Source organism: Struthio camelus, chromosome 1 (assembly GCF_040807025.1).
Source record: "Struthio camelus isolate bStrCam1 chromosome 1, bStrCam1.hap1, whole genome shotgun sequence".
Taxonomy (NCBI): domain Eukaryota; kingdom Metazoa; phylum Chordata; class Aves; order Struthioniformes; family Struthionidae; genus Struthio; species Struthio camelus.
The window spans coordinates 199,191,371-199,213,958 of record NC_090942.1 but is presented as its reverse complement, the minus strand read 5'-3'; the positions used below and the strand labels follow the sequence as shown (position 1 = coordinate 199,213,958).

At 36.2% G+C, this 22,588-nt stretch overlaps 1 protein-coding gene across 1 annotated transcript in view; it reads left to right on the top strand.

The window, feature by feature from the left end:
* Positions 1–22,588, top strand: part of B3GLCT (beta 3-glucosyltransferase) — a 58,957-nt gene that overhangs the window by 4,762 nt on the left and 31,607 nt on the right. The window contains exons 2-4 of the mRNA XM_068930118.1: positions 518–579; positions 3,883–3,922; positions 12,344–12,453. Coding sequence (XP_068786219.1) covers positions 518–579; positions 3,883–3,922; positions 12,344–12,453 — 212 coding nt within the window. The remainder of the gene's footprint in view (positions 1–517; positions 580–3,882; positions 3,923–12,343; positions 12,454–22,588) is intronic.

Below are 22,588 nucleotides of genomic sequence, written 5' to 3'. Positions count from 1 at the left end.
AACGTTTAGTTGGGGCTCATACATTAGCAGCAGTTAGACTGTTGTTCAAAGCAGACATTCAAGACATACGACAGCCACCTTCCAGCATGACATAATTTTGGGTCAGCTGCTGTCAGTTTCTATAGTTCCAAGTGGAGTTTAGTAACCCTGACTTTAACCTAAAAGACGGAGTGGAATGCAGGTCTCCCTTGTGGTAGCACAGTATGCTGTCAAGTAACTGCTGGACTGAACAGATGTATTTTTTTTTTTTAATGAGATTTAGTTGATCTAAAGCCAAAATAAATTGACTTCGCATGAAAGAGTGATATTTTCAGAGATGCATGGGAATAGAATTGTCAGGCAGCAAAAGTATACGTTCCATAAGAACAGACTGTCTTAGGTTCAAAAAGATTACCACCAAAATAGTATCATTTAATGTGAAAAATTACTTAAATGTGTTCTTTTTCTACCTGTGCAGAACTTTAAGTGTGAAAATGAACTACTTAATTTGAAAAACATTCTCTGCTTTTTCTTTCAGCTTTTGCAGTAAGTATAGTTCCTGAAGGTACAGAAGAAAAGACTGAACTGCCAGTGCTGCAGGTACTAAATTCTACTTGCCAGAGCAGCAACGTTTTACGGAGAGTTTAAAATCATCTAGAAAAGTCTAACATCTGTGACATTGATTAATTTGATCATTTACTTCAGTGGGACTAAACGTCATGCAGTGTCTTTCTCTTCTGTGAGGCACATGTGATATCTTTAATGGGACACACATTACACGTAGCACTACTCTCCTAATATTTCTAGCATCTTAATTTGCCCTACAGATTCTTAGAACTGCTATAACAAGCCTCAACTTAGCACCTTTGGTTCCTTTCTTACGTTGGATTTTCTGATCTCTGTTGGTTTGTATTAACAGAATTTGTTTTTTGGGTTTTGCTGTAGAACAAAATAATAATTTAGAAAACAATTTTGTTTCTTTTTCCAGGATCAACTTAAGAGTACCTTAGAAACTTATAATAAAAAAAACTTTGCTATTTTGAAGTTTTTAGAAGTTGACAGTGCTATCACATGCTGTCCAAAATAGTTTTTGAGAACATAATCCTTATTATTTCAGAGATATGTTTTCCTTTCTTCTAAATTTTGTTAAATGTACAATACATTAAGGAGAAAATTAGTGTCTTTCTGTTAAATTAGCTTTCTTATATATTACTGTGATATTCATGGCTCAAGTAAGCCTTGTATATGAAATCTCATGTTAGCAGATTAGAAGAACTACTAGTCAGAGCAGGCCCTAGCGTTCAGTTAAACAACATAATGGGTGTTAGGCATGTGTGAAAGTATGTCCTTTAACAGACTTGGGTGTGTGTGTATGTATTTATGTATATATCTAAAAGGACAAATTTAAGGGAAAAAATCAAACAAAAATACTGCAATTAGTCAATGGTAGAATATATACAAGCCACTTAGATCTAGTGATCTCATATAAAATGTAACAGAAAGTATGGTCAAAGATAAGTGTTTCTTAGTAGTCTTTGTTCTTGTTGATGACTGCTACAGCTACACCAGTTTTCATAAATTAAAAAAAAATCCCTGTTGCAAAGTCTTGGTCTACTATAGTTTATCTGGCAGACTAGCGAATATGTCATCCTGTTTTCATTATTTCTAAATAGCTGCTTGTCAAATTCCAGTACTGTTTCACTCTTGGATAAAGTCGGAGGTGCCTCCTAGAACTCTTTAGGCTGAAATCCCTTTGTGTGTTTGTGTGTAGCAGAAATGGAACAGGCAATAATTGTAAACAATAGTCTTAAAAAAAAATGTGGAAAGAAAAAGTAATTGTCAATTACGACCTATTAGACTGTCTACACCGCAAAGCACATAACTTGTTTGTGTGAAAAGTTAATCTCATTATTTTGAATATGATGTAGGTAAAGTTAGAATGTGGTAAAACGTGCTGTAATTTGGCAGTACTGTATATAGTCATCAAGATAACTTAAGTCTTTAAAGATTTTTTTTTTTAACTTTATTCACTCAATCAGCAAAAAAGGGTCACAAGCACTGACACAATAGTCATTCTGAAAACGTTTTGCAAGGGGCTAACAAGGAGGTTGGAGAGTCATGCATTTATAGCAATGTCATGGGTTGCAAAGGAAATTGCGTATCTGATTTTGTGCTTATGTGCAAGGATTGTTCGTTCCTGGTTTGTGAGGAAGTGCGTGCTAGATTAAATAGGTCTGGAACTCTGAGGATTGTGCAAGTGATTTCTACTTATCTGCTCAAGTCAACATTAAAGTCTAGTTATTTTACCACGTCAATAAAGTGTTAAGGGTGCCTATGGCATTAGATGAGTACCTTTTCAGTTACATTTGGTGTCTACTATGCATCTGATGTATTACAATGTGTAATTAGCTATTTTAATACAGTTACAGTGATGGTTACTTGAATCATTTGGATATGAAGATTGCTATCTAGAATAAACATCTCGTTTGTATATGGGGACAAGTAATTGGACAGTTACTTTTTATTTTAAAACTAAACGTGCATCAGACTTGTGTAGTGAGTTCACCTCTTGACTGTCAGAGGTGACTAGTCTCCCAGATTGCTTTAGCCTGGATTTCATTGCTTAAACTGTTGCTGAGCTAATTTTAGTGGTTTTTTTCCTGCGATTTAGGTGTCTTTTCTGGAAAGCGATCTGGGAAATTTACATCAGTTTGCATGTTACCTTAGTTATTGGTCTGCTCATAGAGTAGAATATGCTTGTAGTTTCCACTCTGATTATGCATTTCATAATGCATACGCATAATGCAGTGTAAAAGTCAGAGCTGGACAGAGGGAAAGACGCAAGTAGGTCTAATAGGATTAAATGGATATGGTATTTGACAAATGGGGAGAATAAGAGTGCTTATAAATACAAATTAAGTCATGAATGTAGGATAAGTATATAAAGTTATTACTTAGGAGCACCAAGTATGGTATTTTTATCTGAAGGTCTCAAAACACTTGAACCAAGATAAATCTTATAGCATCCCTGTGCAATTAGTAAATATTATCTTGATTATACCTATGGGGAATCCAAGGCACTGAGGTGCTATTACTAAGGAGAAATTGTTCAGATAAGTATAGGCTCTGCTTTCCTTCCTACAGTTTTCGTAGGAAGTGCAAAGGTAGTTCTCCAGTCCAGTCTCTCCACCAGTCAGCAGTTCTTAAACAGGCTTTTCCAGCCAGCCTCTGTTACTCAGAAGCAGTTGAATACACTGCTGAGATATTTTTAGAATCTGTATCTTGGTTTCCTGGGTAATAATGCAAACGTAATGTCACTGTTGTGTATTCCCAAGCAGTCTGTTAAAATTCCATCATAAACTTATATAATAACATTACTTTACTGGAATTTACTTAGGTATGTACAACAACCGTTTTCGTGTGTGTTTGTCTTGATATAAGTTGTTTTGGGGGCTTTCTTTAAGAGTCGTGTTTCAATAGATGCTTGATAGTTGATCAGATACGAGTAAGTGTTTACACCTCCAAATGGGTGTCTTTTATGGAGTTCCTTGTTCCAAAATTTGTGCTCTGATCACAAAGGAGGCTTTTTGTTTTTTTAAAAAAAAAAAAAGGTAAAATTGCTAGGATTAACTTGAAAAGCTCCAGGATAAACTGAGTCATGAAAAAACTCTATCATACTTTTTCATATTCTTTTCATATGTTATCTAGGTAATGGTATGCAAGCATGTAGAAAATCTTTCCCTCTTGATGAAAAACTTATTATGTTTTTTTTTTATTAGTCCTTGAGTTAAAACCTCATATATCCATGTACAAGCTAATACATGTTTTCACTCTCTGGATCTGTCTGTAGATAAATATTTGAGGTTTTGCTTGCATTCTAATTTTACTTTTCCCCCCTTCTAGAAGTCTGAAAAAAGTGGAACAGTGGGTAAAATAAGCAGAGGTAAGTACCGCATTTTTGTGTGCAAACTTTTGCTAAGTTAGTACTGAGGTTTATAAGCTGCAAGATTTTTTCCTGTGCTGGCCCTGCATAATCTATTTTCACTTTTATGTATAAAATTCAGTTACTCTGTGGAAAAACAACTGTGTAACTGGTGCCTAAATGGTCAACAGTACTGTTAGTTAATTGCTATTTCCTAAATATATTTTTTTCCTTGCTCATGTAGTCTCATCAAGCTAAAACTTCTTGATTTCCATTTGTATTTGTAATTCTTGTAGTTAGGCTTTTTTTTTTTTTGAAAATGTGTGCTTTTGCATTGTTACACTGATGCATTGCTTTTTATAGTACATGAGGTTTTTAATCAAATTTAATGATACTTAGTAGCAGTTCTTGCAAAGTTTTATTATGAAACTGAACGCAGCCATTCTGATAGGCTCTCATGGTGCATAGTCTCTCATGGACTTACAATAACTGGAAACAAGTGTTTTTAAAACATGTGAAACATTAGTAGGATAGTGAGTGGTAAAATAATTTTTCACCGGACATGTGAGATAAGTTATGAGAATAAAAATTCTGCAAGGTTCTGCCTTAAAGGGTTGCAGGAAATTTTTCTAATAAAATCTGAAAGCAGGTCTGCTGTCCTTTCAGCAAAGAGTTCACAGATCTCAAATAAAATCTTCCAATATCTACAGTGAAACCTTATGCTGCCCCTGCTACACTAAAGCAGTTCAAACCTGAGTTTTAAAGAAATGTGGACTGTACGGTACTTCTGACTTCTAAACCCCAAACACTACTTGTTTTAAAAGGAGCCAGCTTGACCATGTTTCTGTTGCAGTGGCTTCTGAGTAGTTGTAAATTCACTCTGGCATCAAAGCCCAATACGAGGAACACTTAGTGTGCTTTTACAGGAGCTACTAATGGAACTTGTAATGGTACTGAGAAGATCTGTTATTTTATTTTGACTTAGTTGCAAGCTCTGTCCCTGGCACAGATAACGACTTTTGTGGAAAATAATGAAATCCCTTGTCCCAGTAATCTCCAGTTTTATCATTAAGAGGTCAGGACCTTTTTATAGAAGTTTTAATACTCTGTTTCCTTGTTCGTTATCTTTTTGGGGTGTCAAACAAAGTCTGTTTCCTCTTTCTGTGTGTTCTTTGATCTATTTATGTGGAATCTCTTAGCAGAGCGAGGTGCAGGTTGCTACTGTTTTCACTCCCAGCAGACCTGCTTTGCCTCACTTCATAGAACACCCAGACATGCATTTGCAGACAACGTTTTTTTAACTTTTGCCAGTGTTATTTTTATAAATTTTGATATAATCTCATTACTTAGAAACATTACATTTAGGAACATTACAATGTTATGTTAGTGATGTAACTAGTATCTGTTATCTATTTGTTTTAGTAGGAGAATGGTTAAAAGCAAGCAAATGAAAGTACATTGTGCAGCAGATAACAAAATTCAGGTACTTGCTGCAACAGGAAGTTGTGGAATTAAACAGTACCGGCAGGTTCAAGAAGGGATTAGATATGTCCATGGGCTAGTCCATAAATGTATATTAAAAGAAATAGGCAGCAATATAACTTCTAGCATTCCTAATACAGTAGTTGTAGATGTTGGTGGAGTACAAGGAGCAGTGCAAAAAGTGAAGGTCGCATGATCTCCCTAAATAATGTTTCCTATTGCAACTGCCAAAGAGAGGGTACTGGGCTAGATGGACCATTGATTTGACCCGATAGGTCTTTTTTTTTACTTTCTCTTACCCTTTCAATGGAAAGCCTACCTGTTTTTGTTTTGTTTTGTTTTTTATTAATTCTTTTTACTATGCACATTGTCAAGCATTTCTGTGGGAAGGGTAAAATCAAAGATAAACAAGCCAGTGCTTGAAATGGAAAATGATGAAGTTCTTGATATTTCTTAGTCGCTGTGATTTTTTCATTCTTCTTTTTCAAGTTGTTATACAAATCCTGTCTCCTTTATCAATAAACTGTACCTTTGCGCAAAGGAAGCAAAGTTGTTGTCCGTAGTCTTCGTTTCAGAGATTTAAGAAATCTTTTTAAATGTCCTTAGCCTAGTCTTGCTTTTCCTTTGAAGACAAGAATCAAAATCTCTATTTCCTAGCCACTGGGAGGGCAAGTGTAGTAAAGAGAAGTTTGGCTTCGTGAACTCATCATAGCTTTGTCTACCCAGAATGCGTTGTAGCGTTCTAGACTGGCTGGTGTGCGAAGAGCTAGCTCCCTGTAGGCATATGTTGTGTTATAGCCCAGCCAAAAGATCATAGTGATGTGACTTACTGATGTTGGCTCGTTACTGCCAGGCCATGGCAAAAACTGTTCAGATGCGTATACCTTCTAATGATGAATGTATTTACACCCTGCTTGTAGGCTGATTGCTGGCCAACACTGTTTTTTGCTTTTAGCATGTTTGAAGTACAGAAGGAAATCTCCTCTTGAAGTGAAGCACTGGCTTTTTCAGTCAGGTGTAGCAGTTGCTCATCTTTCATATGTTGAAACATATGATGTTGGATTCTTCCAACAAGGCTTCCTGCTGAAAACTTTCCAATGAGTTTAATGTATGCCATGATTTCTGAGAATTTAGGAGAACTCATTTGGTAAATACAGACTGAGCAAGTAATTGAGAAAGCTTCTTGAATATGCCTCATTTGTTTCAGTAAAGTAAATAACATGTTGGCATTTAAGATCAGAAAAGTCATTTACAACTGGGATAGCTATGGTGGGCAGGATTTGTCAGCTTCCTTTAAAAACTTTGTAGTCTGTTAGTATAGCATCAGCATAGCCACTGAATTAGCTTATGTCCTGTTTGTAGTATTGACTGTTCTCTGCTGCTGATGCTTAGGGTTATCCTTTTGTATTTGCTTAATGCAGAATGTTGGGAAACCTAAAGGGACATATAAACACAGAGGAGTGGACAGGGCCCTGGGATGAGCGGTGTGTTGATTGAGGCTAGTAATGATGCCACCTTCTCTGGAAACTCAAGGAAACCCTGAACCTGGGAGCAGGGGTTCCCTAGATTCCTTCTGCAGTGTATGGAAAGCAAGGGGCACTTCCAGAGGGTGACTGAGATTCTAGGTAGGTTGAATCATTCTCTCTGGAGATGTGTCTCTCACCACAAGATCCTTCACTAGCTTTTGATTGTGGGGTGAGGTCTTGTTTTGTTTTTTCTTTTTTCTACATGTGTGTTAAAAGAGTGAAGAGGAGTGAAATAGTCCTGAGGCTTTTTTCTTGGATTTGATTCTTGCAAAGAGGATGGTGTTACACCTCTTCTGGTCTGCAAATATCTGCAATATCCTGAAATGACCAAAAGTGTTCTAATCAGTGATATTCTTTTAATAGCCAGCCTGACCTAATGCAATTTGTCCAAGATGTCTAGGAGTTAATAAGGGAAGTTTGGGTGGAAAGGTGAGAACAACGTGTGATGTTTAGATGCTGCCAACTAAGTATTTCATCTTACGTGCATGAGGCACATGGAAAAATCATCTTGAAGATCTTAGGTCGTCTACAAAGGTAGGCAACTGTTATTTATAAATAAGGTTTTTTTTGGTATCAGAGCAAATGCTTAGGAGAGGAACTTTTTTAAAGTAAGTGTAAAGACATCATTTTGGGTTCTGAGGTAGTAAGCAATGTATTTAATGCATTACAAAGCTATAAAGCATGCATAATTTAAGAACATCTGTATACTATTTTCTTATTTCTAGTTTTGAAAGGTACACAAGTGTACTCGATGCGGCACATTTGAAGTTGATTTTGAAGTTTTTTAGATGTTCCTGAGGCAAATAGTTTAGTAAAATTCAGAAAATAGACATATCATAAATACTCAAACTGTGTTAAGGGACAGTGAGTTTAGAATGGCTTTCAGTTATGCTGCAGGCTATAAGCAGATCACCAATCATTATGATGATTATTGAATGTATGCTAAATAACTATGCACACATATATGAGATTATATATATTTTTGTGTGTGTGGATGTGTATACATACACTGCTCTTCATCCAGAAGGATCCCAGTAACTTTATATAAACCCATTTAGAAATTGTTGTTCTTATCTCAGTGTGAGAAAAGACTTTTCTCTGGGTTTAACTATGGAAGCTTTATACCGTGCTGCAGTAATCTGCTCAAAATACGAGAACCAAAACATCCTAATTTGGAGTTTCAGGTTGCTTTTAGATTTGGCATAGCAGGGGGAGAAGCCTTCAGAGTAGGCAAATGGCTTAATTTTTAGACACTCAAATTGGAAGATTAGTTTTCTGATCGACACAGTAGAGTCACCAGTGTAAAGCACCGGAGTATCTCTACAGTTTTGTTTTTCTGTGTCTGACTAAATAGTAAAATATGCTTTATACTCTCTCACTGGAACAAAAGCCTGGTTTTTCTTGTACAAATATTTCATTTAACCTTAAACAAATTAATTTTTGCCAGCGTTTCTTAGGAAAAACCCCAAAGAAATGAAGAGCTTAGTTTAAGCCTGACAGTGTTGTGGACTTCTTGTATCTAGTAGGGTGCATTCTAACCATTGGTCTAGTTGTTTTGGAGACATAGATATAATTGCTGGAAAGGATTTGGACTCACATCACACGTACCCCAGGAAAGTATAATCATCATCATGGGTTGCTCCATCTTTTCTGTTGATGCATGTTCTACATGCTTTTTAATGAAGTGCTTAAATATTCAGTGAGTCAGAGACATAGTTCTCGATGCCTGCTGTGTCTGGTGAGTTATGTAATTGGGATGCTAGAGTGTCATTTTTTCTTCTCCATATCTAGGAGAGAATGGGGAAGACCCACCTCAGAATTTAGTTGCAGCCTAGTGGTTAAGATATTCACTTGGACCACCAATGACCTGCATTCAGGTGCATCCTGCCTCGCTTGAATAACAGCTTAGAATTTGGATTTCTCACATCCTGGCCGAATGCTCTAACCACTAGCTGGAAGAGAAAGGCTAATAGGCAACATCATAATCACCTTATGTTCCTCTAGTGTTTGGGGCTTTCTTTCTCTCTTTTTGCCTACTTGAAATGTAGATTATAAACTCTTCAGTAGTTTAGAGTTGACTAAAACTACTTTTTGTGCTGAGTAAGCTTTGTTTAAAAAAAAGAAAACATTGAGGTCGTTATAGTACAAGGCGTATCTTTGAAATGGCAATATTTTCCCACCACCGTCTTTTGAACTGACTCAGCGATGATCCCAAAGGAGACACATTTATTTGTGTCATCGTGTACTCTCCAGAGCACATGTTGCTGTTGATAAGTTTGTTAAGGCTCCATTCTGTTTCACAGTGAGCATGGTGGTGATAGGACTCAGGAGGTTTCAGCCTATTTCCCACCTCTTCTTTTGTATGTGAACTTGCAGTATCTTTCCAATCAATGAGCATTTTAGATTGAAGAGGGTTTCCAGATGTGGAAGTGTCTTAGGGAAATGAAAAAGACAACAACAAGAGAAATAAAGTATCAGAATATCAGTAGCTCTTTTGGGTATTAATTTTCTGAAAGACTCCATTCTCTGTCTTGCTTGGTTGGCTGTTTCTCAACTTGAGAAAAAATTGATGTAGGTGTGCAGTAAAATAGTTATAAAATTATGCATACTTTTTGCTGGCATTTCAATACAGTGAGTATTTATGAATTAACGTGCCTACACCAGAGGAAAATTTTTCCATTGGACTAAAGCAATAGTGCCAAAGTAGGTGTTAGATTGCTCCTGGAAAATATGCTGTTTCAGGATATCACAGTTGTTAAATGTGCCATAAGTGAAACTGAGTGTAATTCAGATGTTTGTATATCTATAAATGTGCTGATAATAAAACAGTAATTATACAAAGCAGTCTAGTTTTTGCGTTTTATCTCTTGTGATATTTTCACCATTGTACATGTAAATTTAACGCTTTAATGCTCATTACCATCAATAAAGTGTAATTGTAATGCCTGCACTGAATTTATTTCCTGCTAGATAACAAATAGCTGGTATTCAGAAGGTTTTATTCCACAGAATTTTTTTAAGCAGTCTGTCAAGTGGGTCAGAACATAAAGGGGTGTTGTGTGGGAGAAAAATGGGCAGTCAGTACTGATACCTACGTCAGTGCTTATGCCATTTCCACAACTTTATCATCAGAAACTCACCACAGTTTGGCATCTTCAGAGTTTGTCTTGATGGATAAGCTAATAAATTGTGGGAAAAGATCATCATGGTAAAAGTAGAAAAACACTTAACTGGTAACTTGTATTTGAGCTGTCATAGGTCTAAATTAGCAAACAAGTAACTCTCTATATGGAGGAACAAAGGAATGTAATAGATGGTCAGGCCTTGGATATTGTCATCTTTTTTTGTAATCTTAGCAAAGATATTTTGTGTTAATGTTCTTTTTGTTGCCACTGTTTTTCTTGTAATCCCTCTTCATGTGCTCAATTTTACTGTTTTTCCTTGACACTACTTCCTTCTTTCTTTCTTTGGAAATTTATTCTTATTATTAATTCTTTGGAAATTATTATTTTTTTTGTTCCACTGTTCTTCATTCATTGTACTCTAGTTGCTGTGTTACCATTTTTATCCTGGAGGTCAGGTCCTTAGTGTGACGCTAGAACCTTGTAGGATGATTTGGTCTATGATGCATGATATTCATTTTATAAACTAATATTGCAGCATGTAAAGTTTGAATTTATATCACACTGCAACTGCAGATTGGAAGTCCTGGAACAGTGTTCTGTCTGACAAGAAACTTCACATGCCTCCTGTAAGGTGCTTTATCCTTGGGATGTTTTTCTTCACCCAGACTTCACTTGTAGTAAAATCTGGCCGCTTTTCAGGCAGCCATCACTGTCCAGAGTTTCTCTACTGAGCATTCATCCTGGACGCTTTTCAATTTGACATCTCCTATATCCCACCGAAAGTGTTACTTTCAGAACTACCAGTAATTGTTCTTAGAAAAACCTCTTAAAAGTACTTACTCTATCCTTATTTTCTTTCTCAGCTTTCATAATGTTGCTAATGATGCTGGTCTTGAAGTTTCACCATACTGAAATTTGAGTCCTATATCTTTTTTTGTACCTATATAATTTTTTCAGTGTGCCCTTTGATCCTTCCCCACTTCTTTTGGCATTTTACATAAACTCCATACCACTTTATCTTTGGTTTCTTCCTCTTTTCCACTCTCTTGCCATGTAGTGATGTCATCACAAAACTTCAAACCTTTCCTATGTTGTCTTCTCCTTGAGCAAACTAACATCTGTTGTCTATTATGATTGATCTGGCTATCACGTTAAGTTTACTGGGATATAAATGTAGTTCTCAGGCCATCACTTTCCCACAAGTCCTCTAGTTATCTCCTTGTACTCTGGACGACATCATTACTGTCCTGTTTATTCCTTGGCCTTTAACTTGTCCGTCGTTGACTTCAACCTCTAAGTTGTTTTGCCCTGCTTTTCATTGGCTGCGTGCTTTCTGCATAGTGTCAGTGAAGTTCAGTCTTTCCCTGCCACCAAAGAGCTAAACTGCAGTGTGATGTCCCCTCATCTCATCCTTTGATTGCTGCTTTCGGCCTACGTCAAGTTTACTTAGGATTTTGGAAGGGTTGCCAATCCGCTCTTCCTCTCTCCTTCTCATCCTCTATTGTCCTCTGCTGTCTTCTAATTCTGCACTGGATCAAATCTGCCTGCTTTTCTTAGAATAAACCCTTAGCACTTTGAAAGCTACCTATTATCATCAAGAAAATTGGACTATCTTCAGTTTCCCTGCAGTATCAACCTTCATCACTCGTTTGTGTTTTCTAGTAAGCACTTTTTTTTTCTGTCGGTAAATGTTTGCAAAGCTAGTTCATTATTTTCTTTTACGTTTCTCCAGTCTTTTTTCTTGTTGAAAGTTCTTAACTGTGATGCCCTTAAACACTGTAAATTAGGGAAAGGTGAGGTGTTGATACTGCCTTGTTGTATAAAAGACTATTATCTCTTTGTTCTCCTGTATATGTCTCTCTCCATCTGATGTGTGTCTTTGACTGGGGTTTTAAGCTCTTTAGTCAGGAACCATCTCTTTTGTTTCATGTTCATCCATTGCCTAGTTAGGTGAGATGCTGGTCTATGACTAGTAGCTTTTGCTGTGGTAATAATGAGCGCTGGTGTGTTAGAAAGCAAATCATGAAATTATATAGCTTGTGTGGTTACTGTTACTGGGTGCATAAATTTATTTGTTGCTGCACATCTCATAGTTATGTCATGCCTTTTCCAGTTTAATTCTTAAAAGGACTATTGTGGAATTTTTTTGTTAAATTAACTCTTTTTACTATTTCATGCAATGTTTGTGTAGTTAAATAGCTTGCTGTATAGATTCCCCCAATCTCTCCCATCCATATTCTCAGTAGCTTTGGAGCGAAATTTAAAATAACGTCTTTTGTCTTTACATCTTCTTATTTTCTGGTTCACAGAATTAAAAGAAATTGTATTTATCATCCAGAGTCAAAGTAATTCTTTTCATTCCAAGAGAGCAGAAGATCTAAAAAGAGATATTTTAAAACAGGCTGCAGATCTTGGAAAGGTATGTTTAGATAATACAGATTGCACCTTGTTATATATGTTTTTACAGCATTTTACTTAAAAAAAAAAAAAAAAAGTGGTTTTCTATTGTGCCTTTTTTATGATCCATTTTATTCCTTTGGTTAATTGTCTTCTGTATGTACCTATGAGAAAACTGTTTCAATGTATTGGTTGGTTGTATACAGTGATTTTAACTTGAACTATCTACCTTTCTGTATAACAACTGCTTTTGTTTGGATGACGTTTGATGTAGACGTGATAAAAAGAAAGACTTTGGAGAATAAATACTTGCAAAGAAGTTACCCAAAAGTACTATAATTTCTTTAAAAAATTATGCTTTTTTATAATGTGAACACACATAATTGTTTAAATAATATTTAAAATAACTTCTAGGTGAGTAGTTCATTATTTTGTTAGAGCAGATGAAAATGCTGTAATGTAGGTTTTTGTCAGAATTTCATTATGTCACTGTAGCATTGTGGCATTGAGCAGAGAAACAGACATGAAAAAAATCTCAACATGAGGTTTCCTACTTTCTACAGTGATCTTCACACCTTTCTTGCCCACCTCTGTCTCCCTCTCTCCCTGGTACAGTGCCTTCCCTAACTGCTCCAGCATCTTCAGCTTCTGCCACCCAACTGCAGACCAAGCGCTCTGCCTTTCACCTGCTGGTTGGCTCTGCTGATCTGGGAACAGCATGCTATGTCACAGATGTAGCATGTTGTGCTGATTTTGACATAATAGTCTAATACGAAATTGTACTTGTGAAGCTTTAGCATAGAGAGAAGAGGTTTTTGAGAGATTTAAATTGACAGTTAAGACTTACATGAACAATTCTTTATTTTCTTTGTCTTTAACAAAAAAGAGGGGAAAGGGGTGCATGCCCTGATACAAAATAGCCTACTCTGAGGTTATTGGACCTATTTTTCAATTCCAGAATGTTTACTCTAAATGAAAAATAAGTTTGTTATAAATTGTCACGTATATCTTGGCCCTAAACTGGCATGGCTAAATTAGATTCTAATTTTAGCCTTCATCTGTCCAAGCTTACCAAACCTATTGCAATTAAATATATTCTAAATGTACTTTTTAATCCCTTAATGCAGTCAGTCCTGTGGACAGCCTTTGCACCTCTGTGGAGTTTTGCTCTTTCTGAGTCTTCTTTGGGGTTGAGGCAAGTGTTTCAGATACAATGTGTACAGACGTGATTGAGCGTTTAGTAACAACTAAAGCAGGAACAAAATGGAAGGATTTTAGTTGAATTCTGTAGTTGATGTTGCGTAATATGAAAGGTGAAAAGATCAAGAACTGGAAATACAAATACTGACCTGCAGAAACTGCAGTGGCTTTTAAAAACGCCTATTTTGTAATTAAGGAGATTCCTTTATGGGAATGCTTTTCAGGATTAAGTGGTATCTGTTAAACAGCATTCATGGCATTTCAGATGAGCAGTGACGGAAATAAATCAAACAAAAATTTTCATACCCAAAATCTGGGAAAGGGGATAAGCCATTAATTTACAGAAAAAAATGAGCATAGCCAGCCTATTCTTTCTGTCCTTGTTTTTGTCAAATCTCAATCCCACTTTTCTGGGCATTACTCAACAGGACTGATTATTGATAGGAGACAGAAAATCTGTGCAATCCTGCACATCAACATTTGAAGTTCACATTTTTCATTAAAAAGAATAGAGACAGAATTATTACTTTCTGGCAAAGGAAACTCAGTGATTGCATCTTGAAGTATAATTGCAGTACAGAAACAAAGCACTGCGTCAACTGAGTCATTAGGTACACTTCTCTGTCTTGTGGCAAATAAGTAGATATTTAGTCCAGAAGGATCCATTAACTAGTTACTGTTTTCCACCGTCTTAAAATGAAAACTGGAAACCTGCTACTACATTTGTTTTGTTTAATTGAAGTAGAATATCTATGTTGCTTTGAAATGGATTATATCACGTTCACATTTACATTAACCTTTAATTTATCCATTTATTTTCTTTCATTGTACACTTTAAAGAGAAATTTTAAGGAAAAACTAGTCTATAATTCTAGACACCAACAGATGTCAATATTGTTTTCATGCTCAGAAGTGTAATTCGTAGATATTTCTTAAGTATTAAGCAGAACTCTGTGATACATTAAACAATGGCTAGGCCATAGCAATGAAGTTCCTTAAAGTTTTTACCAATTTTCTTAATTTTCTGAGTTTTCTACTTTTAAGAAGCTCTGCAAAGTAGGCCTTCCTAGGAAACATAAGAATGAAGAAGCTATCACAGTGTAAAATTACAGTATTTTTGACTGTCCTCTTTCTATCTTAACAAATATAGCAACAGGATTGCTTTTTGGGCTGACACATTTACAACTGGAAAATAAAATACTTTTTAAAAAAATAGATTTTGTCTGAAATATTGTTTTTGATGCAGTAATGCTATTTAGTTGCCTGAGATAAGATAATTATGAAGACAAAGGGCTCCGTATTTCTTTATGAAAACTTGTCTTAAATGCCTTTTTTTCTTTGGAACACCTTAAACCAATTCATTATATTCACAGAGGTTTTTTTGGTTTGTTTTCTTTTCCCCTCTAAAAAGCCTAGGGTTTAAAGGACATCCTACAAACGTTAACCGGAAGAAATATAGCAAATTATGAACCTAGTAGTATTCATTCAATGATTTAAAAAATGTGAATGCAAGAATAAAATTTTAAGACTCTTTCTATATCATACTGAAAAATAAAAATGAGTATCACATGCTTCCGAATGAACAATAGATGTAGTGGTGTTTGAACTCTGTTTTATAGAATTGTTTTAACTATTGTTTGCAGTGTTTGTACCATTAGGCTTACTTTGTTTTGAGCAAATGCATGTATTTTGTATCATATAATAGAAATGAAGTTTCACAGGTTTAAATTAGTCCTCCATATAAAGGGAGGAAACACTCCTTATTTGTGAGTTTGGTGAGGGTTATTACTCTAATGACTACTATCAGTTTAAAAGAAATAAGTACAAGCACAAGTATGGAACTATGTTGAGAAGACCTCCATTGTTTGAATAAATGTTTGCCTGCCTTAACATCTTCATTGAGGACATAGTTCATCACATTTTCATAACTTTTTTTGTTTGTCAATCTATTCCTTTGCAATTCAGGATTTTGAAATGTTCTAGCTGAGGTGAAAATAGGTAGCAAATGTTACGAGCATCCTGGTTGTGTTCTTGTTTATTTGCAACAATTTTACAAAATCCTATTTCCTGAGGGGTAGCAGGAACAAAAATGATGAGAAATTCATTGGGAGTGTGCCACTGATTTGTGCCTCAGTTCAGTCTTGTTACCTCACAGGATCATGCTTAAACAAGGTTCTGCTTTTCTGCTTCCAAGACACATTGATCATAAATTGATATTCTGGTTCCTGTATCTACAACCTGGGAAAGTGTCTTGGTGCCTGTCTTAGCTTTGTTTTATTATGCAGTTAGAGCCATGGCCACCATATCTAAAATATCCAAAAAGTGCCAATTGTTGTTGAGCATGGTGTATGTGTTTTAACATTTTGTTATTTTTGGTTCCCTACGCTGTACTGGTTGCAGCATTGCACTGAGGCGTTTAACTTTTAATAATATGAAAGATGTATGTGTTAAAGAGTTGGGGAGGAAGAAATAAGTATAATTAGCTTGCTTAAATTTTAACATATATATGTTAAACCATCGCTATATTGCCATCTGAAATGTTCTACCTCTGGATTTTTCCTGTTAATTTCTTTTTGGCCAGCTAGGAGAGAATACTTCAAGGGGATTCCTAGACTGCAACTTTTTTGTTTTTTTCTTTTTTCTTTGTTTGTTTCTTTTTTTTTTTTTTTCCTGAACTTGCCAGTTGGGATATACATTCCTATTCTGGATGAATGAATGAGCTCTGACATCCTATGCCACTTTTTCCTGGGCTGTAAAAATAGTTTATTTATTTCATTCCTTGTTAGATGTATGCCTGTTCTTCTGTGGAATACATGCCTCATCCAGATATGCACCAAGCTCTGATTCTGAGTCTTGAAGTAGACTTGAACAGTTCTTCATCTTACCCTGCTATAGAGCTAACACACATGTTAAAAATATGGTTATAAAATCTAGTGGAAAGATTTCTCGTTCGTTGCAACTGAGTTGTTCAAACTGAGTTGTATGTTTAAAGGAACTGTTCATGGACTTAATTTGCTGGAGACCTTTCACAATTAGTCGCATAAATACAATACAATCTGTAATGTATCTATTGTTTCAACTTCCAGATTTCTTGCTCGAAATTCTAGATTCTAGTTTGAAAATGCTGTTCCCTTCCTCTCCCTCCTGTTGCAGCTTCCTGTTCCACAGAACCTGCTTCCAGCAGAGCCTCATCAGATGCTTCATTTTCAGATCTTGCAGTTCTAACAAGCCAAGTCTCCTAACCATTTGTCTGGTCCAGTCGTCCCCAGATGCAGTTACACTAGTTTCTGTTCCACATTCAGTGGCAAACTCTGGTGTTTAACTGATTATATTTAAGTAAAATGTTAGGCTACCTTTTTGTCCTGCACCTATGTCTTCTCATTTAGAGAAGTTCCTCATTATGGCTAGGTTTTCCACAATATCACCATCCAACTTGTTATTTTTATATTACAACAGATCTGGTTTATACATATTTTAAAATTGTTTTATTTCCCAGAGTTACTAGATCTGGAATCCTTTTTTGGAAAATGTTAGTGTACAGATCTATATAAAGGATCTGTTTTCCTTCCTAGCAACAGCTTTCTTTTCTGCTGCAAGGATATATTCAAATAATAAATCCTACAGCCTCACAAAATGTGCCTGTCACCTCAGTTCTTAAAATGCTTATTGCTTAAGAAGTAAGAGTTTACCTTACTGTTTAGTGGAGAATTTTCATGGATTTTATTTATGAAATCAAGGCTCTTTGGCACATCTTCTATATTAGCTTTCCATTGTTTCCCCCCTCTTTCAGAACAAAAGCCAGATGGCAGTCCATACTGCCATTATTGGTGGAGATACTGTCATAGCATCTGTGATAGTAATTTTGTACTTTACGCTATCTGCCCCAGGCCTTGTTTATGTCTTTGGCAGATCAGTAGGATTCCTCTCTTTCCCCAGCAAAAATGATGAATCTGACACATGGTTGGCAATAAACTGTGTGTATCCTGCTGAGAGAAGAGGTCCTATGCTCCTTTGTGGTGAGGAGGGAGGAGATGAAAGGATACCTGGAGCATCTGACCTTCTCCAGAAGTGAAGTCCCTCAGGGGTCGGCGTTCATCTACTCAACAAAATATGAGTGATTAGAGAGTGTAGCACCGCTGGGGGAAGGAGGAAGAAAGAATTTCTAGCCTATATCAGTGCCTCCCAGAACCACGTGAATCCCTGTCCAACAGATATAAGTATCATAGTAGCCAGTATTGTTGCTTTTGTGATGCTTTTTTCTGTCAATGCTGGTAGTTGAATGATGACACCACTAATTACCAAAAGCCCTGAATCACCTCTAGAGTATGAGTAGAAAATTCTGGAAACAAGGTTTCTTTGCCCTTTCCTTCCCCCACATGCTGTTTTAGAACCTATTTTGCGTTTAGAGAATGGACACCTAAATCTTGCCACACTGGTTAAATTTACTCCTAAACTTTCTCTCCTTAACTCCTTATCAATTAAAATGTAGATGTAAACTGTTTGTGTTCTTTCTCCCTTGTCACTGCAATCACTTAGCATACAGAAAACAAATTAATGAATTGATTTAGTACTTTGGACTTGTCCTCATCCTCAGATGCTTAGATAGAATTTTGTTGCACCTACGTTTTATGCAGCTTTTTTTCTCTCTTCCCCTTTGCTTCTCTGTTTTGCCTGGCTTCTACTTTGTGATGTGTCATCCAGCCCTTTTTATATAAATACTTGTTATCTGTCCTTCAAATTTCACTTCTATTATATGGCTAGAGCTTGCAGTATAAAAAAAAATATTTATAGTGAAGTTGTACTTTTAAGTGGTCAGTGCATGACGTTCACATTTCCCCTTCCTTATCTACATTAACATCTGCACTTTTGGGTTTTTTATGTTTCTAATGTATTACTTATTCTGCCCACATATATCGACCGATATCAGCATCCTGATTGTGGTGAGCATCACCATACTGATAGCGTGGCATACGGAACATGAGCACAACATGATGTTCAAACATAACTATTGTTAAATGTCTCTCCAGCCTCTAGATGAAACTCGGCACTTTCTCAAAACTGGAAAAGGGAAGGAGGAAACAGTGTTATCCGCCTTCTCCTTATTTTTGAGGGTGGCAGGATGCGAAATGAAAAGGCACGCTTTTTTGGGGGGGGGGTGTGTCTCTTTTCTCTCTCTGTGTCTCTTGCTCTCTCTCTCTCTTTCTCTCACTCGCTCTCTTTTGTTTTGTTTTAAGTCAGGGCATTCTTTGATTGAAACACTCATTCATGTCTCTTCACAAATGGCTTTCTTACTGGGGGTTCTTCAGTTGGTTTTGCTGCTGTTTCCTTGTGTCTCAGTATTCTTAATTATGGAATACACCCACTATGTAATATTTCACCTCACTTGTGCGTGCTGGTAAATAACTTCAATTTTTTTCAATGCAAAGCAGTTTTCCATTAAGGATTTGCTTCTGTCAAGTAACAAGCTGTGCTGTCGTCTGCTGGTGAGCAGTTGTCCATATCTTTAATATTGGTGGGTATTAAACCACTCAGCTGTAGTTACTGAATGCAGCCACCAGACTGCCTCTACAGTCAGTGGAAAGAACAGAGCTTCTCTGAATTACACTCTGGAGGAGCCTTTTTCTTTCCAAAGACTGTAGAGGAAACTAATTTATTCAGTTAGATTCCAGCAGTTGATTCTACACATGGTAGAACTGTCTGCTTCTATCTTGGTCATGTTCTTTCCTATTGAGTCCATAGTGTGTTTTCATAGCGCTTAATTTCTTTTTAGGAGTTGCATTTTAAAAAGCAGCTAATAATGTTTGCTACAGAATATTTGGGTGCTCAATTTCTAAAATGTTTCTAAAACTCTGATCTTTTGAAGGGTAAGATGTTCGGTGAAAATCAAACCTTTTGAAACGTTTCAGGAAAGGTACACAAAATTGCTCTTTGCTTTTGAAAATGTATTTCAGAGCTGTCTTGAATCTGTTATCTTAATTATCACCTTACAGGATTTTGCAGCTTAAGTGACTTCTGTTTATCTTTACTTTCCTCCAGCTTTTCCAGTGCTTTTTTGTTTTAATCATTTGATCTCTGACTGTCTGATATGCCTTGTTTTTTCGCATTCCACAGTGATACCTTTTCCAAAATCCTTTTGACAATAACCAGTCTTTATTATCAGTGAAATCCATCTCTAGCTCCTTAACTGGTTTGTGCTTGAAATTGTACGTGTTACCTATACTGCAATGCTAGAGGATGAATTTAATCGTCTTCTGTCCATAATAGGCATTCTGTAGATTTGAAGGAATTGTAGAAGTTGGATAATTCTAAACTAATGAAATATTTTAAATGTTTTAGCGATGACAAGTGGAGTGTGCTGAGCTCGGGGTTGCGCATTGTATACTGATTTCCTGTGACGAGCTAGACTGCTGTTCTTCCCAGTCAACTATGGGATAACTGCATTGGCTTTAGTATGCAGAAAATTGCACCTGTGGGTCAAACCTTGGGAAAACTTTAGTCTGCTGAAATCTCTATTGCTTCTGCAGAATCGTCACAACTTGCAGAGTTAAGAAGATACATGGTGACTTTGTAGATAGCGCTCATTTCTGTATTATTTTGGAGAACAGGCCAAGTCTGGTAATAGCAAAACTTAAATGCGAAGGTTAGGTTGCCCTCTTATGTCTTTGATTATGTAGTTCTTATTAGGTTGTGTGTACTATCAGAACATTTTGTCAGTATCAACAAAATGTACCTGATCGCTTTTGGGGGTAGAGGCAGGGGTTGGTACTCATGCAAAGACACTCATCTAAAAACAGCGTTGAAGGATGTTAATGAAGAGAGTACGAGAGGAGGACATATTTCTGCATCTAGACAAAGGCTATATCTGTGTTGTGTATCGCTTGTATGATTAAGTAGCATATTGCTATATTGGATAAATAGAGGAAATGACTCTTACACATTTAAAGCTAGCAATTTTGATAAGTGTTAATTTTCTATTAAAAATGTTGTTCCCATATCTTCTAAATTAAGCACTCTTGGAAGATTACAATGTATCTTATTGGTTATGTATTTATAACTTGAATGTAATATAAGAATTAGCACTATTTTTGAAAACATAATGTTGAATTAACTAAGTGGATACTATTCCTGCTGAAAACACTGTGTAGATTATCTAGTCTTCATGAGGCTTTTAGACTGAAAATAAAACACTGGGTGAATATAGGTCTGCACCAGCAGTGATTAGTGAAAAGATAGAACCTTACCTTTGACTAAAGGATATGTATCTTGTTTCAAATATGATGTTCTTGTACATGCTGCCTTATGCATATAAGAAGAATATTGTTTCTTTTGAAGTGAAATTGTTATGAATAACTTACTAAAAGTAAATTGCTAAAGCTTCATCATGAAATTGCATGGGAGATTTAAGAATTTGAAAGCCTCCTATATAAATAGTGATAGGTGAGAAAAGCTGTAGTAATTTTTATATTTCTGGGTCTGGTTTATTCAAAATTATACCAATGTATCTGAAATCAACTAAGAATTTTTTATACTTGTGTGGTTGAAAGAAGATATATTTCAGTCCTTTGCAGATCATTTGAGTGTAGGTGCCTCTCTCAGCCACTTCTACAGTAGCCACTGTATACATCAGAGAATCTGAACCTTCCTATCTGAATACCTTCCTAAGGTATGTCTTTAGTAGTAAAGAATAGGTAGGAGAAACTGATCTGAAGTTCTCTCCCGCACGTTTGGCTGCTCTGTGGGTGCCTGTGTCAGAATTGTTCAGTTCTAGCTGAACAGAGCACCATATTCACCGCTCTCAAGTATCGGTGAGGTAGTGAACTACCAGAATTGCTAAATCATCAGAAATTAACTCTTAAAATTGATAGCTAACATTTTTATTTGTATCTCGTAAGTCCTCCAGGACTTCCATATTAGAATTTAAAAAGTATTTCCCAAACTTCTTGCTTTGTGAAAGCTGCTTTCTGTTCTGTTGTGTTGTTCCTGTTACCTCTTTTCTTCCTTTCTTCTGCCTTTGTTAGAAAACGTTTTGAGGGTTTCCTTCATAGAAAGATGAGATTTTTGGAGGGAGGCGTGCAGAGGCTGTTGTCCCATGTATCACATTGAGTTAGCTAGCAAGGTGACTACCTTAAAGTGCAAGAAAATACATAAAAGAGAGGATCTGTAGATCTATTGCCTTGCTTCCTTGTGGTGTCATTATCAACATAATGCAAAATAAATGAACAGTGATGACTGCTGACCACAAGTGAATTATTTATGGCTCATAAAAACCTTGCTAGACTTTTTACTGATTTTTCAAGTTGTGGAAACTCTAGGCAGCATACCGGCAACTGCCAACATTGTACAGTCTGTGTTGCTGAAACCTGCTCAGATTATTGTTGAAGAACACCTTAGTAAAATAAAAACAAATTAGTGGCTGCAAGCATCTTTCCTTCATGAAAAAGTTACAGAAATTATTAATAATTATAATTATAAGTTTTTGAGACAGAAATATATTTAACACAAAGCTTTTTTGATGAGGAAATAGTTGGAAAATCAGCCTTTATAGGCTAACTGCCTTTTTAAAAGTCCTTTAAAAGTACAAATAGTTATGTAGCTGTTTTCCCAGGCATTACACTGGCTGAGTCTAGAGTGCAAGAACTGAAGAGTCAGTGCTTTGGTTATGCATTCAAATATATTTTGCTGGCAGCTAAGTTGTGTTCTGAGGTTTTTGATGTAGTGTACAGTAGGAAAATGAATAAAATTGCCACTTCTTGGTTCTAGCTTCTTCCTTCTTTCTGCCTTTTATCTGAAGTTACAGTCAGGACCACTTCAAATCACTTTCTAAAGTTGCAGTTACTCCCTCCATGTGATTGAGTAAATGCTCCCATCGTTTCTTTAATGTAAGATCATCTGAAGACAGACTCTCATACTGCATCTTTGTCTTGATTTATGAAAGCAGTGTACTGCTGTGATCTTTC